We start from the raw sequence: 19,448 nt of genomic DNA, 5'->3' as shown, positions 1-19,448 counted from the left end.
TTATTCCACAAACTAACATTAGTTGACCAAAGGTAACAAAATCATTCACATCATGAGAGCAAGCCAACATCAAAAAGGTGCCGAGTCATAAGTTCGGAGGATCCTTTAACGTATGGAAAGCCAAAGTAGCCAAAGTTCGCATCAAACTAAAGCGTTTTATTTGTAAACCAGCGAAAAAAGCGCAGTTTTGGAAGTTTCTACGCGTAAACTATGCTGCCTTAAGTACTCTAAAATTGCAATTTTTATGCCACTTCTGGGTCCCTCTAACGCCCTTAAACGCGTCCCTTCTGGGTCCCTTAAACACGCCGCTTTATAGTAAGATAATGAGCTCCACCTGCCGGTTTTTGACAGCCAATAGACTTGAACTTTCTTCGCCCAATCGCCCACGAACAAGGTCAGACCAGACAAGCTCACTACAGATCTGGTAAACAAGTGCTAAAGTTTGTTTATTTTTGTGATTCACATATGTGGTAATTTGCTGGATAATTTGTTTATTCATACAATTCTTAGCTAGCCATGTTAGCTAGCTAGAAGTTTAGTAGACCTAGCAGTAGTGACCATGGTTAGCTGCTTACAGCTGGAAAATGGTGAGGAGAAACCTCATTTTGCATTGTTGACAGACACTTCATGACTGCACTTGACTACTATTAACAGACAATCCTGGACCTGATGTACTTCAGTCCACATTAATGAGGTAAGGGCCATTTTAAATGAGTTAATTGCTGAGTCCGTTAAACTGGTAAAACACTAACCAGAGACAACTAACTGATAATTGGCTGCAAGACAAAGCTCACCCAAAGGTAGCTATAGTTGGCCAGTCAAGAGTTGTTTCTAGAGCTAGACTGAAAGCAAGTTTGTCATCTTGTTGGAACAAATGCATGTTTGTGTCAACTTGATGGCTAGCTAGATATCAGAGGTGTGGGTTGATAGTGTCATTATAGCAAGTACTTGCTTCACAGTTTTCTTATGGTTAAATTGAATAAAAGGGGAAGGGGTTATCACAACAAACTCAAGAGGGATGCGAAACAACAGATATGGATAACAGTGCCCATTCTTTCATTCTGTATTAACCAGCTTCCCATGATAAAACCATGGTAACTGAAAAAACTTACTTACTTTTCACTTGGTTGTCGCTGCATCCAATAGACTTCCCACTGATCTTATAGAAGTCCGCCCCCTTTCCGTGTCCTCTGGATCAGCACATCCATTGTATTGTGATACACTTCTGTTGTGTTGTGGCTGGATTTGCAGCATTTTCTGAGTTTCCAAAATGTAGTGCGTTTTGTCATTTTGATGAATATGCTTTGTGTATTTGCAGCATGTTTTTTTCATTTGAAGCACGATGGGTCCTGGCCACTGTATATATAAGCACTTCTTCCAATTTAAAATCGCATTAATGCTAACATTTAATTCCATTAATTATTGGTGGACCTTTTCTAATGAATAATCCTTTTATGTGTGCTTTGATTCAAATAGCCTACTATATATCCTAACAGCCAATTTTTTTTCCCCCCATCTATAAAACCATTATGTTCTCGGTGGTGATAAATTCTGTATTGTCCTGGAAATAGATTCTGTGTAAACCAGCTCTTTTATTGTAGAATATCTTTTAAAACATTATGATCTGTTCAGTTTAATTTCTTTTTGATTTCTGTAAATAACCAAACAATGTGTATTACAAAGTGTATGCAAAATTCCAATCGTAATAAATGCAAGATTTCTGAGCTTAAAGGGTTAATATAATGCTTAAATATTTAATTTGTCTAATTCTTTCAGCCAATGAAAGGAAGTAAATTAGGGAGAAAATGATCTTTTACAAAATTAATACTTTTCGTAGCTTTTTACAATCCAATTTCCTCATCTTTTTACAGTGAGCCACAATTACTGCAGAAATCATTTTATCTTCCATTCTTTCACAATATTTGGTCTCTTTGGCTGCAACTCCTGCTCTCCCTTTCCCATCTCTGCCTTCTTCTTAAGCTCTTGGGCCATAGGAGATGCAGGTGCATTGAGATCATTTGCTGTTTAGCTGCCAATACATTTCTGCATGCTAGGTTTAAATGCCTAGGCCTCCAAGATAAAGACAATGTTTAGGCAATGAAGAAATGACTCCTCACAAAGATAAAGGAAGTCTTCCAGACAATAGAGTCAGCTCATTACCTTTGCTGTGGAGTGGAAGCTACTTCTATTTCTACCTCAGTGCTTAGCCTACCGCCTAGTTCTACCTCAGTGCCTATGCCTCAGAGTCCTGCACTTGCCTCAAATGCAACAAAAAGAGGGTTATGGACAGATTTTAGTTTACATGTTTTGTCAGCTCAACATTACCGATCAGCTGGAACAGATGTAATAGTTGAAATGCACCGTTACTGTGAGGAGAAATGAATTGATTGAGATAAGGATCCACTTTTTTTGGTGGCAAGAGCTTCACAAACATTTCTAACCTTGATCATACTTGCCATGGAATATTGTATTATTTATGGACTTGGGTATTGTAGTTGCTTCGGTACACACAGAAAGAATGTTTTTAAAGGCAGGGGAGGTTCTCAGCAAAACACAGAGCAGACTTTAGGGGAAACGTGTAAACATGGTCTTGTTCCTTAACAAAAACCCATGAATAACAGTAGGTTTAATCATTTATGTCATTTCACATTAACATGCTTTTCCTGAACAAAAAATGTTCATGTGGAATGTTTTGTCAAGAAGAAAGATAAACACCAACCTGGTAAAAAGGGGGGCTCTTTTCCATCCCTGGGCCACAGACCAGACTTGAAACACGCTTGTGCCTTGAGGATTAGCAACGAAGCCATAAATGGCCCAGCTATTAAGTTGGCCTGGCTCCTAACCTTCAATCCCCTTCTCTCTAAAGGTCAAAAACTGATGGATGGTAAGGTGAAAAGCTCTTTCCAGCCTGGGTATAGAAAGGAAGACTCTAAACTCCATTAGACTCAAATTCCTACCAGGGCAAGTAACTTTGTTCATCCCACATATTCACAAAGTATCAATTTACCATTTAATCTACTATGATATCAAATAATCAACCAATGTTTTGGTGATTTTAATATAATTTCCATCACAATTTATAATTGTGATGTGTGCTCATTTTATTTTATAACTATCTGTTGTTGCATTATTCTGTTCATTACTTGTCCTTAAGTCATTTGTACTATTCACTCATATTACCTGATCTGTATGTTGCTTAACTCATGCATATTGTAAACAAATTGTTACTCACTCCTAGTTGTGTTTATTAGAAATTCTATATGAACCAATTAGACAATATATTAAAGTTAGTAGTTCGTAACGTCTAGAAACCAGGAAAGTAATTAAACTGATTAATCAATTGCTCTCAATCTAAGACCAGGAGGTAGAAATAAATAGGAATATGTGATTTTCTTTATTATTTTTTAAATTCCATTTATTACTTCATTTCTTTTTATTTTCTTTATAATTAATTCATTCCTGTATTCATATATTTCTTAAATTCTTTGCCCCAATCGTGAACAGAGGTTATTGAATATGCATGACCTAGGCAGGCCTCGTATCTTCCAAAATATTACTGATAAATTCTACACCCTCAGTTAAGTGGAGAAGTTGTGTTGTTGAGTTGGTAGGAGAAGTTGAGAAGTGAGGAGTGGAGTCTGTCTAGTCGCACAATCTAGCCTGGTCCTAGCTGTGAACTGTGACTGAAACAAAGAAAGGGGGGCTGTGACCCCACCCCCCTCCATTGCACTTCGGCAGAGAAAGTTTTTTCATTCTTTTTTTTCCATTTCACAAACAAGTAAATAACCTCTTTATAAACAGAAAGACTAGGTTGTCTTAGTTTAACATTTTTTATTGTATGTCATTGTTCCTTTTGTTATTATTTTATTAATTTCTTTTCGTTGACCCATCATGGTTCAATCATTTGTCCAGATGTCCCAAACAGTCTGAAGGGGGCTTCCTCAGAGAAAATAACTTTACCCCAGTCCTCTATAGTCCAATGCCTGCAAAATGTGAGTCTGTCCTTGATGTTTTAATGATGAAAATAAATGAAAAAATTAAATAAGCAATTCATGTTTAGTCCAACTTTCTAAAGGTCCTAGTCTTGTCCCGCAGTGTGCATGTGTTCAAGACCCACCCGCAAGAGAACATCCATTAAGGGCAAAGGAGAAGTTTTTTTCTAAGGTGGAGGTGTCATGGGCTGCAGCAGGGGACATCAGGGGGAGGTGGGAGTAGCCATGGCAGTTGAGATGGGTAGAGGCTCATTCTCATGCAATAAGTTTCTGACTCATTGAAACTGCTATCATTTGCTACCCACACACTCTCTTCCTACTTCTCTACTTACTTTTTTCTTTCTTTTCAACTGAGTGCTTCCTGAGTTGGTTTTGCAGCATATGGGATTCACACATTCAGTCATCAAGTAAAGGGTAGAAAACATACTTATCTGCACAAGCATCTGTATTATATGAAATGTACTATTTTAATATCACTTTAACAATATCATTTTTATAGACTGCATTATGTGCTTTTAATGTGCTGCCATAATTTTACTAACATACAAATGATAATGTTAACCCTATTCCACCTGTTTTTCCTGTTTTTTTTTATGTTGTGTGTCCTGCCTTTCTCCAGCTTGTACAGCTGGTTTTTGTTTGATGCTAGTTTGACAGAGACCAGGTATTCCTATGTGTCCTCCAGTGTATCCTCTACTATTTTGGGGTCTTCTGCATGTGCGGGGTTTGTAAAAGACCTTCAGCTACCTTCATCACACTCGCCCTCTGGAGTTGACTAAATTCATCTACTGACTTTTTTACACTTTATATTGAGTCCCCATCTTAATACACCTATGCATAACCCCTCAGAACCAGCCTGATAATTCTTATTCCCATAAACTCTCCAAATAACTGCTGCTAGCCACTATCATCAGTCCTGCTGGCCTCTATCACCACTGTTTAACTTTGTCTCTCATTCCTAATACCAAGATATTCCTAGTCATCCCTTCTTATTTATATTTTGATATTTCTCATTTTTTATTTTTTGTTTTATTTTGTTTTTGTTGTGATGGCCAGTGTTAACCGGAGAAAGATTAATTCCCCAATTGACTCTTGGTCCTTTCAGGGTTTTTTCCTCATAGTCTTAGAGAATTATTCCATGAGTTTGTTACCTTTGGCTTGCTCACTGTGGGCCTGGACTCAGACATCTGTAATGTTGCTTTGTGACCTGTTGTAAAAAGCGCTATAAAAAGAAATTTGACTTGCCACATACCTTTCTCTCATGCATGTGCACTTACATGCACACATACACACACATGTACATGTACGCAGGCATACACACACACATACACATACATACATACATACATACATACATACATACATACACACACACTGTTCCAGACCACTAACAATTTGTCACATCTTTCTTTATTAATTTCTGTAAATGGTTTGAGCTGGTGTGCAGGGTAAATGATCTATACATATTTTCATGTCAGATTGAATCTGATTAAAAGCCTTGTATACATATTCATGTTTGTTTTTGTTCTCTCCATAACAATACAAAAGAAAAGAAAACAAGTTCAAATAGATACAAAGCCTCTACATTCCCCATGTTATGGACATGGTTCTAGCTAATATACTGAAAGTACATCCATAACAACTCTAATAAGGGTGCATAGCATTCTAATTATATATATATATATATATATATATATATATATATATATATATATATATATATATATATATATATATATATATATATATCCTTTATTAAAAACATATTTTCTGTGCATGTATGCATTTGCATTCCTTAGGAGAGAGTAATATGATATTGCGTTAATATTGTCATTTACCCATTCTAAAGGAGTATAGGTGAACTCTAGATTTTTGCAACAGTAACATTTTACATAAACATAGTACATCATAATTGTAATGTCCTATTGTACTGTGTGCCCTTTTTGAAAAGGACACAATATCCTTGCCCTTCTCCCACCCTGCCTTCAAGCTCCTGATGATCACTCAAATTAACAGGACAAAGATGCTGGACCAGTTCAATCAAGTCTAAACTATATCAGTTACATTTCATTCAGCAATAACTGCTGCCCATTACCCACAACCCAATGTCCATCAAATGACAATACTAATGTGTTTGTATATGGTCATACGTTAAGATTTATCTCTGATAACAATGGCAAAAACATGGAAGAAAATGTATTGGTTAACACAAACCTATGTGAACTATACAAAATGGAGCTGAATAGGAGTGTGTATAGACACAGGGAGCACAATTTTCACTTATCTGGAGAAAATAAGGAGTGGAACCAAAGTAGATTTTAACAAAAAAAGGAATTGAACTATTACCACTTTTCCATTATCCATATACATTCATGATTCAGTTGTTTTGTTTAGATGCAAACATTCATTCATTCATTCATTCATTCATTCATTCATTCATTCATTCATTCATGCATGCATTAATGCAAAAGTGTCACCAATATGTGTGTGTTTAAAACCTTGATTTTCTTCAAAACAAATAAATGCTTGGTGTGAATGTGTAAGCATCAGTGCTACATTTGAATGCTAAGCTGAAGTGCTGAACCTCCCTCTCTGGGTTTCAGAACTCTAGTCTTTATCATATAAAATAAGCCATATGCATAATGCAGCATGAAAAACTCCCTCTCAAGCTCAAAGCTTTAAGACATCGGTATATGTAGTCCGTTCAACGAACTTGACTTGGTATGAAAGTCACATGCTTGCATGCTCTGTGACTCATTTACATGCATGTATATAACTTGAATTGTATAAGTCTTGCTTACAGAAATGCTACTCAAATGTTGGGTAAATAGAATAAATACTGAACATACAATGGCACACACACACACACACACACACACACACACACACACTTTACCATGTTTGATATTATTGCTTTGGAAGTCTATGGTTAAATACTTAGACTTTTCTTAGGGTTTGCTTAAAAGTCATTATGCATTAAATAAATACAAAGGAATATAAAGATGGCCGAATGCGCATGTTAACTCTAAAAAAGGCACAAAAAAGTCAGGCAAAATGGCACCACTATGTTGCTCAGCTAGCTGTTGCCACCTAAATTACCTGTTTGTTGTATCATGGAATTTTTAGTATGTCTTTAAATTCTTATCTTCCCTCACTTATGATAGGCAAACTCTTCTTGACATATGGAATGATATGGTGTTTTTAATCCTTTGTACTTTCGGTTGATATTGAAAGGTGTCACTACTCCTGCCTAGACCTACACCAGAGTAGGAAACGCGATAAGTGAGGTGATATTGAAGTTACTGGGTTCAACTTTGTATTCCATGACTACAATTTTGGATGTGATTGTTTCATAACCAAGTGCTCTCTGGAGCCAAGGTGCACTAGTCTCTAACACATTGTCCCAGTTTTTAAATTTGTAACAGAGACTAGGTTTACAGTTGGGGCTTCAAGCCCACTTTCCAATCTCTCCCTAGTAGATGTTATTTTTTTCAGATCACCGAGAGTTTCTGCACGGGGTATAGGACTGGCACCCATCTTTGGCAGTTGCTTTACATGCTGATCAATACCTGTGGAAAAATGCAAGTTCTGAGGTTCGAGTACTCAAGAGTTGAACTGCCAAGACATATGCTCTGTTCTCTTATCTAAGAAATACCAACCCCAGATCACATGGGATTTTTACAGGAATTTTCAGACTTTCTGTCTTTGATCAGTCCTTGTAATGATTATATGCAAATTCTTCTGCTGCCTATTGAAATCAGTGGTCACTGAGTTTCATTTAATTTCAGCTGGTCTGTTTTATACCCCACTCATAAACACTCAACTTGGTGTTATCTTTAGCTTTTCCTGTCTGCAGTGTGGAAGTGCAGTATGTCTGTCTATCTGATCAAAGATCAGTTGTGTTTGGCCATAGATCAATCCTCTATTGCTAGGCTGTTCCAAGATGTATACATATCCTCATCCTCTTTAGGAAATATCAATGCCTCTCTTCCTCCCAAAAAATTAGAGGAGTTAGTCACTATTTAACTCTACTTGCACAGATATGCTTGCATTCACAGCTCCTCTGAGAGTCAGAAGGCAAAAGTTAAAACCCAGCCCTGGTATGCTAATGAATTTTTCACTCTAAGGCAGGAATGCAGAAAAGCAGAGCATGGAAGGACAAACCTCAAGTTTCATATGACATGTCTCTCCATGTACCAACACTCTTTTGAAGTAGATTTTCTTTTTCAGATGCAATCAACAAAAACTACCGAAGCCCAAATGCTCTGTTCAGTACCATTAAACAAAAGTTTTAAATCCATATATTTCTTACTTTGATGCTTCTCCTGAAACTTGTTAGAAGATTTAAAAGTTCTTTGTAGATAACAATTAAGGCCATTAGATCTGCTACTTCACACTGTTTATGACTCTCATGAATCAATTCAGTGCCACTTCCACAGCTAAGTGATATAGTGTCTCAGATGAAGTTGACCACTTCTCCTCTGGATAGTGTCCCTCCACACTTTGTTAAAAAAGTTTTGGATGTTGTTTTAGCTATTATAAATAGTTGGATTTATTGGATTTGTTTTAGCTATTATAAATAGTAGTCTTACTAGCAGCATTGTCCTGTAATGCTTTAAAAAAACTTTGATTCACCCTCTCAATAAAAAGCCAAATCTGGACCAAACACCTTTGAATAATTACAGACCAATCTCCAAATTATAATTTCTATCGAAAGTGAAAATTCTATTTGGACAAGTTTCAGTCAGGTTTCAGGACACACCATAGCTGGCCCTTTTTTTTTTTTTACCACTTTCACTTATGTAGCATCTATGCTATTTAGTCATACTTAACCTCTCCACCACATTTGATACAATTGACTATAACATCCTTTTAGATTGCCTTAATCTTGGGATGGGTATCCAAGGAAAGGCATTAGGTTGATTTTCCTCTTACCTAAAAGATTGTGCATTTGTGGCTCAGAGGGAAAGATTTATTTCTTCTCCAGCTCCCATCACATATGCCATACCTCAAGGCTCAGTCTTGAGTCTAATCCTTTTTCCTTTCATTTTCTTTTTACATTCATTGCCTGGGAACAATTTTCCAGAAATAGGGAATTTCCTATCATTGTTATTCAAACAACATCCAGTTGTACTTGAGACTGAAGCCAGATGAGAACCAATCTCATTAAAACTTTTTGATTTATTAAATCATGTCTAGCTAATAATATCCTCCAGCTAAATGAAAATTAGACACCATAATCATGGGTCCCACTGAGAGCATACAAATCACTGGTAATAACTTGGACCCTTTATCCACATACTTTTCAAACTGTGTAAAAATGTCAGGGTGTTGTTTGACACATCCCTTAAGTTTAACAAAAAAATAGTTATGAAGTGCCGATTTTGAAATAAGTCCTTTCATTTAATGATCTGGAAATAATTTCACATGCTTTTTCCTGCTGTCCTGTCTGCAACTTGTCCAAAATGGAGCTGCAAGACTCCTGACTAGAACAAGGAAAAGAGGGAGAATCTCACCTGTCATGGTTTCTTTGTACTAGCTCCCTATAAAGTTTAGAATTGAGTTTTACATTTTATTGTTTTTATTTAAGACATTACATGGTTTGACCCCACAGTATATCTGTGACAGGAATAGTTTTTACTCATTTGGCAGGTCCCTCTTCTGATAAATTGCTGCTTATGATCTTATACTCTCTCAAAAACAAGGGTGTATTTTCAGTTGCTACCCCAAAGCTGTGAAATAGCCTGCCTGTAGAAGTGAGGTCTATATAAACTGTAGATAGGCTTAAATCCTGCCTTAAATCTTTAATTTTTCTTAGCTTATGGCTGTGTCTAAATTGTCTAATTAAGTTACCAGTTTATTTAACCCTAGGTTATTCACTTTATATTATTTTATTGCCTTGCATTGCATTTTATTTTATTATGTTATTTTATTTTTTGTTACTTTTGTTAATGCTGTGTTTTATTGTTGTATGGGCTGCATTTTTAGCTACTCTATGCTCTAAGTACAATTTTATTTTTAACCTTTTTCTTAACATTAGACCTTATTTATATAGCACTTTGGTCAACTACAGCTGTTTTTAAATGTGCTATCGAAATAAATTTGACTGATGTTATTAAAATGGAAGTCTTTTAGTAGTTTTACTGTAGATTAACAGGTGCGTGTGTGTGTGTGTGTATGTGTGTGTGTGTGTGTGTGTGTGTGTGTGTGTGTGTTACATATGAAGCCAAAGGAGGACAGACAGTTGTGAGTTCACAGTTCAGGGGTCAGTTTCAAGGTGGACTGTCACAGTGCTTACTTTACATCTACTTGGATGTTATTTTAAAGTCAAAATATTAAAATATTTAAAACTCCCTTTTGAAATTTAAATGTTACTCTGCCTACTGAATATTAGATTGGCAGTAACTCAAAGTATGCACCTGAACCTCACATGTTTCTGCTACAACCTTTCATTGAACAGTAAGGATTGAAAGAATAATGCCCAGGAAATAAACAATGCCCAGGCCCCAGGGCAGGCCCCTAGAGGATAATGGAAAGCTGTAAGAAATCAGCATGCATTGCTACATCAGTCTCTGGAGTCAGTCCAACACTGAAGTGCAGTAAACAGAAACTGAGCTGTGGATATGAATGGTTATATGGAAAGAAAGAGAGAAAAGAGAGTTATGGCGATAGGAGAAAGGAGATTCAGAAATATGAAAGAGAGATATGGAATGCCACAGATCAGGTTTGAGGACAGACAGCATGTGTCCTCCAGCAGTGCTCTAGGACATTGTGTCACACTGGCACATACAGACTGACAGAGCTGCACAAGAGCTACACAATTGTCAGCTGAACAACCATTCGTACGATATTCCCACAACATAGGGGTGATCCTTTTGATTCTTACTAGGTAGTACAAAAATAAAACATGTTGGACAATTCAAAGGAACACAAGCACTTTTCACAAAAGGGAACTAAAAAAGTCCTGGAAACAGACACGCATACCCCCCACCACACACACAGACATTCACAAGCAGGAGAGCACGGCGGTATTCTCATTCCTACACTGAACAGCCCTCAACATCACGAGAGAAAAATGTTCAGTGCCAAGCCAGAAGCAAGTACACATGCGTTAAGATACGGACACATTCACACGAACACACGTTAACATAACATAGAGTGCATATAAGCCTATCACATATAATAACACAATAAAGGGCCCATGTAAATGAAACAGTGATGGGCTCAGCATAGGCTACGCTGCTTTGTGTTGTGACAATCTCTTGGAAGAAATAAAAGGATTTTTTTGGACTGTGTTGTTCTGAAACAGACCTATTTCAGTTCGACTCCTTTTTGGGATAAAGGTCCATATGTTTTGCCTCTACCCAATCCTGTGATGGCCCTAATACCATTTCAGTTTATAGGTTATGACAGCTCAAAGGTCATAGGTCATGCACCAGCAGTCAATCATGCATTTACAGTTGACAGGAAGCACTTTTGTTGGTTTTTTTTCTCTTAAACTTTTGTACAAAAAGATCATGCCCTAAGCTAATTGTACATTTTTTGAATTGTTAAAAATGTTATAAAACTACAAGTAGATGTCCTCCGTTTCTTCAGCATGGCTCCATGGTTACTGTTGGGTGAGTGTGGGGGTGGGTGTGTAGAGGTGGTTGGGACATGTCATTCTCTTTAATTTACTGCTTTTACTCCTATCTTCCCACGTGTCATCCATCCCTCATTTTGCTTGGGGTTTGGGTGAAGGATGATCTGACAGTGGATGTCTGACCTGGAGAATAGCAGAGGAAAAGGTTGCATGTATAAAAAGAAGCATTTCACCTTAAAACCCTGCCCCAAGCCTACCCTTCAGCCTGGCTATGATATACAGAAGTAGCGATGCCTGCTTCTGAGTTTGTGCTCGCCTATAGTGTATATCTGCTAGCCAGCTGTAACGTGTGGATCCTGCTCTGCTGTCCCATACCTTCAGGACAGTGTATGTTAGGTTCAGTGCTTTACTCGCCGCAGACTGGCGTGCTTTATGGCCTGCGTGCCTCTCTTCACATCCTTGCCCAGCTGCAGTGGAGGAGGGGGAGGAGGGGAGACATAGACACAGGGAGGCTGACACACCCCCTCCAGAACGAATGAGGAGCTTCTGATGTGTCAGCTAAGACAGTAACAAAGTGAGACACCCACCTTGGTCACAACATTGCCATGGCCACCGGCAAACTGCTCCTGTCGCAGATGGTCACTGCTGAAGTGGACTGGATCGTCTCTCTGGAAAAAGGGACAGCAAGGTGTTATGTATCTCATTGGTGAGCAGCTCAGCATTGAAATTCACCACTGTGTGGAGAGGACAGGCTCTTTGCCTAAACTGGACAGGCTAGGGGACACACCTGACCCTTCTGTCTGTCCTGGTCCCACACCTGTAATTGCCCCTTCTGGTGGGAGAATCCCAGCTTTTAATCAAGGGCCTGAGAGCTCAGAAGTCTCCCACAAAGGAACTCTGACTGGCCCATGTCACATACCAGCCTCAGCAGCGTTTCCTGGGACATGTACGCCTGGCTCTGCTCATGCCCAGATACCGCCACACCCTCCATGGCCTGCCTGCCTTTAGTCAGCGACCGGCTGGGCAAGGAATCTGAAAAGGCCTCCATCCCCTGGATGAATGGCTGAAAAGCCCCGCTGCCTAGCCTAAGATACAAGTTGGGGGAACATACACCCACACATATACATAGGTAGAGTTTGAGTTTTGAGTTTGTGTATGTGGTAAGGACAGCAACAAGGGAGAATAGGCTGGCTGAGTTCCTTACCTGTCTCCATTGTGCTCAAAAGCTTGGGTCAGCCCAGTCCTATCACACAGCTGAGCATAGAGCTTCTGTCCTGTAAGCACAGAAAACTTTTCCTCTGAGCTCGCATCCACTCTAGCCCCTTCTCCACCTCCTCTAGCTACAGCCGTCACACTGCTGCCTGCCGCCGCCTCCGCCCTCCTGCCCTCCGACCTCTGACCTCCAACCTGCCCATTGTAGTTGGCCTTGGGGACAGCACCAGCAGCACAGACCCTTTCACTGATGCTGGGTGCCGGGTCGTGTTGCATATCCTCTTCATCCAGTTCCTCCTCCTCTTCTTCCTCCTCCAGCTCCATGATTGAGCCACTGGCACCACTGGCACCGCTGCTGGGCCGGCCCAGGCTGCTGCAGGGCAGGCTCAGTGTGTTGGCCTCTGAGTCATCGGCGTGGCTGCTGCCCTCCAGAGACGAGTCCTCTACTGTCACCAGGGATGGGCTCACCCCGACTGGCCACACCTGCATGTCCGACATCTCCATCATAGCGTCCTCCTCGTTGGTGGCGATTGGTGCACACTCCAGGCCTGGCACCTCCTGCCAATAGGGCTCGATACCCAGAGGTGAAGGTAGGCCATACTGCATGGTAGCCGGTGAGAGCAGCTCCTCCTGAACCCTCCCGTAACCTGGGAAATGGCCAGACAAAAGAGGCAATGCTAACACCATGCAGACAAAAAGTAGCAGGGTGGGGTTAGGGGAAGGCTTGGGGCAGGGTGGAGGTTTTTGGACTTTTTGTGCTTTTTGTGCTTGGTACAGACATTGCCAGGTAATACATATGTGCATGTGGGGCTGAGGAAAAGCTGAGGCTCTGGTATCAAGGCATCTACTAGAATCCTGCAGGCTAACAGTGAAGGGTTATGGACATGTGTCATATGTTACATAACATTTGTTAATTATTAGTGATTTCATGTTGCAAAGCAATTTCTTCTGGAAATGCACTTTTCTAATTTTTCTTTTTATTGTTATTATTATGATTTTTACCCATTAAAACATCTAGCAGTTTTGGAAATGTCAACATAGAACTAACTCCAGAATATTTGGGAACTGCCCAAATATAATTGCCAAAATGTCAACTGTCAACTATAACTCTCACAATGGACATCTCTCACACAGACTACACAGTACTAACACTTTAATAACAATGTACTTACACACTGCACACAAACATGCATACACATCAAGCCATGTACATTTTCTCTCTGTCTCTCTCTCTCTCTCTCTCTCTCTCTCTCTCTCTCACAGACACACACACACACACACACACAATCTCACTCTCTCTCTCTCTCTCTCTCTCTCTCTCACTCTCTCTCTCTCTCTCTCTCTTTCACACTCAAACACATGTACACTAACACACACACTCTTTCACACTAATACTCATTCTCATACTCACGCATCCCCCCCCCCCCCACACACACTCATTCACTTACACAAACTAATACAAAGCATCAACACAGAAATACACACCATAGCAACCACTTGGAACAGTATATCAACACCTTCAACACCTATCAACAAACATAGATACCATAGTAACCACTTAGTAAAAACCTAGCTAAAGACTAGCAACCACATGCGATCCCTTAGCAAAAACAAGCGATACCATAACAACTTGTACCATTCCAGCCACCTGTAACTCCATAGCAACCACTTAATAACAACCTAACAATGATATTGCAACTACCATGAACTCCAAAGCAACCACTTAGCAATGGCATAACAATCACCTGGGATATTATAGCAACCACCCAGCAAAACCATAGCAAACACCAGTAACACTATAGCAATAACTATAGCAACTATCAATGGTGTAACAGCCATCCTGTATACCACAAACACCAAGCAAATCCATAGCCACCACCTGGGTGCCATGCTATACATTTTTGTCAGGAAATGCACTTTTCATAGGCATTCCCAAAAATGATGTTTTAAAAGCATATTGTCCAATAATTGTTTAGTTTTGCTTCACTGAAAACAAAGCATATTCTGAGTGTCATTGAACCTTAGAGATTCAGAATGTTATTGGGTTTAATTGGGTCATGATTTCACTAGTTTATATGAGAAAAAAAAAATTGCAGATTGGATTATGAACAATTTCTAATGTAGAATATTGATTTCAAATAAGAAAATAATGTAAATACAATATTCCATATTTAAGGGGTGAACTTTTTTCACAACATTTTAGAGGAGGCCAAGAATCCCATGTAGTGTCAGAGCAGTCGCCTCTAGAATGGAAGGGGTGAGAAAGTATATGAGGAGAAAAAGAAGAAGCGTTTAAAGATGAGGATGAGAAGAATTAAATGCTTGGATGAGACCTTCACTGTGCCTCCTGACATGAGAACATACAGGAGAGCATGAAGCAGTGTACACTCTGAGACACAACCATCTATGAGAACACACAGGTGAGAATGAAGCAGTGAGACACAACCATCTATGTTCACCCTATATATTCAACAAGCACGACACTCATTAGACCACTTGATATATGGGGTGAATGCATAAATGTTCTGAGATGCAGCAAAATTCTCTCAGACACATTAATATTTGTTATTATGTACAAACACACCCACAAACACACAACATGGGCTTATAAACACCTTAGAACAAAAGAACACACAAAGAACAAACAATTAGCTTTAGCTGATAAAAATGTTAACATTAACTGAATCTCTTATTTCCTTCCTTTCTCTCGCCCCTCCCACACACACATTACACACATATACAGATAAGGGCTGCATCCACAGGTGACAATATGTGTAAGTATCAGTACTCAATCTCAGTGCCCAATCAGAATGTATTACCACAGGAAAGGTAGTACAGGAAAAGGGATGGCCTTGGTTTAATTTGCCTTTCTTTCACAAGAGGTAAACACTGATCTTATGAATGCAGCCCAGGTATTTGTTATGTACCCTGATTTTGAAAATACACACATAAAAGTGCAGACTGTACACACCACAGCAATGAATGCTTCTGCAACAACACATGGTTACAGAGACATTTTAGAGCATTATGTATTCTAAAGTGAATAAACGGCATCACAGGAATTTCATCAGAACATTTACCAGTTGTTAAAACAGTTATTATACAGGAATTGATAGGTTTGAACACACTGGAAACAATAAGTTAAATATATATAGAGAAGGCTTCATACAAGGAAAGCATGCCATGCATATTTTACACAGGTTTGTTATTATAGGTTAAAAACAACAAAAAGGAAATGACATTTTTATCCCCTACAATATATTTCTTTCCATCAAGACAGATAATAACACAGCAAGTATCATGCACATGCACACCGACTCTGCAGTATGTCACAGGAGACGAGAAAGTGCCCACAACCAAAACACACGACCAAGAGAGAAAAGCAAAAACTAAGATGAGAGACAGGATGAGGCCCACAGGGGCTCAACATGAAGTTGTTATGAGGTCAGAGGTCGAAGAGGAAAGCTGTGACGAGGAATAGTAGGGCGGCCGGGCTGCAGGTGACATGTCAGTAGAAACAATGAGAAAGAGAACGAGAGAGAGGGGCAAATACAGGAATAACTTTGGAGATCTTTTGTATGCTCTTTAGAGAGGATGCTTTTTTGGGGGGGGGTTAGTGGTTTTTGCATATGCATGTCTACACAGTCCTCTCTGTTCCTCACATATCCAAATGCATTGAAAGGAAATATTCCATGTGTTAAATGATGTCTACCTTATGGACATAAAAAACCTGGTGGTAGGATATTTGTAATATTTTACATTTCTTGGAACTATGTACCATAGAAGTAGTCAGCAGTGTTGCTTAAATTGGGGGGGGGGGGGTGTTGGGGGTTGCTGAGTATTCTGACCATACTAGGAAATATTCCTACACTCTCATTCTTTCTATACAGGATTTTGTTATTTCCTCTTTTGTGCTTCAGTATCTGCAATTTTGGTCATTTAGATATGAAGTAGGATAGTGGACCACTGGTTGCCAGATCAGAGTACCTGGTGTAAGCCCTGCTGCTGGGGTTCTCACAGAGATGACCTCAAAGTGCTGTCCATTCTTACCATTAATGACACTGGGTAGCATGCAGGCCCCTTCCTCTTCAGGCTCAGACATTGCCTGACCCTCCAGACACTTAACAATGTCTGAGCGGTCAATATTCTTCAGTGCCACACACAGGTTCTCCACTGTGTTGAAAAAAAACAAGGAGATTATATCCATAATAAAATAAAAATAATAATAAATATTATTATTAATGCATATGATAATTAGAATACAATATTAAAATATATATTTTAATGTATTGTTAGAAAAATTGTGTGTTTCATGGCACCTGGAGTTATGAAAGCAGAAAGGAAAACTGAGAAACCTCAAATGGAGACATTGATTAAGCAATGTAGAGAGAAGGAATTTAATTGGAGATGCTTACTTTGGGCCCTATTACCCTCTCGGCTGGCCCACAGGTTGAGGAGAGCTGAGCTCTGGTCCAAGAGGGAGTTCGGATACTCCACTCGTATCCTGTTAATGTCATCAACACAGAACTGCAGCTCTCTGGCCAGTTCTGCAAAGGCACACAGTCAACAGCAAATAGTACAAACCCTTAGCGTCTGTAAAGACTGAAATATTATAAGACATTTCAGGTAATGTGTGTGCCCTGAGTGAGAAATGTCAGTGTGAGTGCCTGAAGTGTGTGAGGCATGCCTTCCCTCTCAGCTGTAGTAGCCCCCTCCTTACAGGACACACACACACACACACACACACACACACACACACACACGCGCGCGCGCATGCACACGTGCACACACAGATAGTTCATACCAGTCCAACTTAGGCCCAGCTGCTCAGTGATCACTGTCATCTTCAGCTCTTTCCTCTTCATGGCATTCACGGTGACTGAGAAGACAAGCCGCATATGGGACCTTCATTATTCCAAACTATTCTGTGAATCTGTAGTATTCTGTGTATGTTCTTCATTTTATTAATTTTACATAGAAACAACATGTAATAACGATGTAATTACTTGTGAGCTGAGCAATGACTGAGCAATGTCGCAAAAATTCTTATTTCATGTTTTAAATGATTAACATGAGAATATAATGTCTTAAGCATAGTTGTTCATATTGCATAAAATGCATACTAAGTTAATAACTTTTATTGTACACACACACACACACACACACACACACACACACACACACTCACATAGGTGAGCAGAATCACATAAAATGCAGACAGTGCCTAAGCAGGATTAGTGATTCTAATGATGCAAACTCTGAGTTACATGAGTAATGTGGATGGATTCCAAAAAACAGATATGTTATAACAGATCTCAATCCATCCAAAATGATGTGGGGTCAGACAGAATTAAATGATTAGATAGTGTTTGCTGCTATAACTGTAGTGCTAATCTATACTTACCAAATTGTGGCCAATACCTGCCATGTACAAACAATCTCTGCTGTCTTCATCTGCTTCAAACATACTGAAGGCTGCTATAATACAGTGTGGCAGATAAAGCACCCCTTAACCTACCTAGAGCTCACACACCTTCATCTCCTCCTCTCCTTCCCACTTCAGCACCTGGACAGCAGAGAAGCTAGCAGCCCTGTTCTCACTGGCGCTCATTCTTAGTGCCATGCTAATAGGATCTGCACTATAACCATATCAGATACAGAAGCATGCACTCCATTACTGCTCATTCCCTCTGGTGATGCAGGGATGCCCTGGCTGCAATGGAGCAGCCTGCGAGGCTGGAGGCTCTTCGTCAGAACACGAATACATCTCCAGCCCACAGCATCTAGAGCCGGGCGTTCAAGGGCAGCGCTCAGCATCCCTAGCTTAGTCAGAGCCATGCACCAAGGGCTACAGAATGAAAAGCTATAAAAGCAGGGATGGGAACAGAGCATTCACAGTACATGTCTCTCATTCAACCACATGGGGGTGGTGTAGCTCACCTAGACCTGGCTCGCTCAGAGCTCTGTATCGCTCCCGCAGGGCCAGGGGAGTAAGAGTCCGCCTTCTCTCTTCACTACCTGCCACCTGGGTTAGAGAAAGCACCACATAAACACACACACACACACACACAGCTGAAACTATATGAACTGTACTATATGAACATATATTTGAACACTATATATTGACAGATATATAATTTATATATGTAGCTTATATTTGAGGTATACACATTAAATGTCCTTTCACCTGTTTATCTTTTTATATATATTTTGTTGCTCAGAGACCAAACAAGCATAACAGATATGTGAACCATCTTCACTGATGTGAGTAAAGTTCTCAGGATACCTTAACACAGGGAGGCATGGAAATGTTGAGGTTGCACAGGACAGGCTGTGTGTCCTCATATTTGGTAGGCTTGCGGAGGAAGGACAGGAAGCCAGAAGCTTCCTTATTGCTATCTCTCACCTGAGGAGCCAAGAGAGAGAAAGAAGGAGAGAAACAGATGGAGAAAAAGGGAACAGGGGCAAGGAAAGGATAGGGGAGGGCAGGCAGGGAGATTTGAAAGAAGGTAACACAAGGTGGGGTCAAATTAGAACAAGAAAAAAAATAGTAAAAGGAGATAAGGTGGGTGAAAATTGGGAGAAACAGAATGAGCGATAGAAACAGACAGAGAGAGAGAGAGAGAGAGAGCGAGAGAGAGAGAGAGAGAGAGAGAAAGAGA

The 19,448-nt window shown here is 39.7% G+C and overlaps 1 protein-coding gene across 2 annotated transcripts in view; it reads right to left on the bottom strand.

Annotated features, from left to right (window-relative positions):
- Positions 1–6,443: 6,443 nt before the first annotated feature.
- Positions 6,444–19,448, bottom strand: part of ank1b (ankyrin 1, erythrocytic b) — a 106,552-nt gene continuing 93,547 nt past the window's right edge. The window contains exons 34-43 of one of the 2 annotated variants that reach the window (XM_035527016.1): positions 19,073–19,192; positions 18,727–18,811; positions 17,591–17,665; positions 17,202–17,333; positions 16,837–16,959; positions 12,779–13,433; positions 12,494–12,659; positions 12,162–12,242; positions 11,950–12,041; positions 6,444–11,757 (exon numbers count right to left, since the gene is read on the bottom strand). In XM_035527016.1, coding sequence (XP_035382909.1) covers positions 11,973–12,041; positions 12,162–12,242; positions 12,494–12,659; positions 12,779–13,433; positions 16,837–16,959; positions 17,202–17,333; positions 17,591–17,665; positions 18,727–18,811; positions 19,073–19,192 — 1,506 coding nt within the window. In that variant the 3' untranslated portion in view covers positions 6,444–11,757; positions 11,950–11,972. The remainder of the gene's footprint in view (positions 11,758–11,949; positions 12,042–12,161; positions 12,243–12,493; positions 12,660–12,778; positions 13,434–16,836; positions 16,960–17,201; positions 17,334–17,590; positions 17,666–18,726; positions 18,812–19,072; positions 19,193–19,448) is intronic. The other variant, XM_035527017.1, reaches the window with a different exon arrangement.

Source organism: Electrophorus electricus, chromosome 6, assembly GCF_013358815.1.
Source record: "Electrophorus electricus isolate fEleEle1 chromosome 6, fEleEle1.pri, whole genome shotgun sequence".
NCBI lineage: Eukaryota > Metazoa > Chordata > Actinopteri > Gymnotiformes > Gymnotidae > Electrophorus > Electrophorus electricus.
The sequence above is the reverse complement of the archived record's forward strand: the minus strand, read 5'-3'. Positions and strand labels throughout refer to the sequence as shown.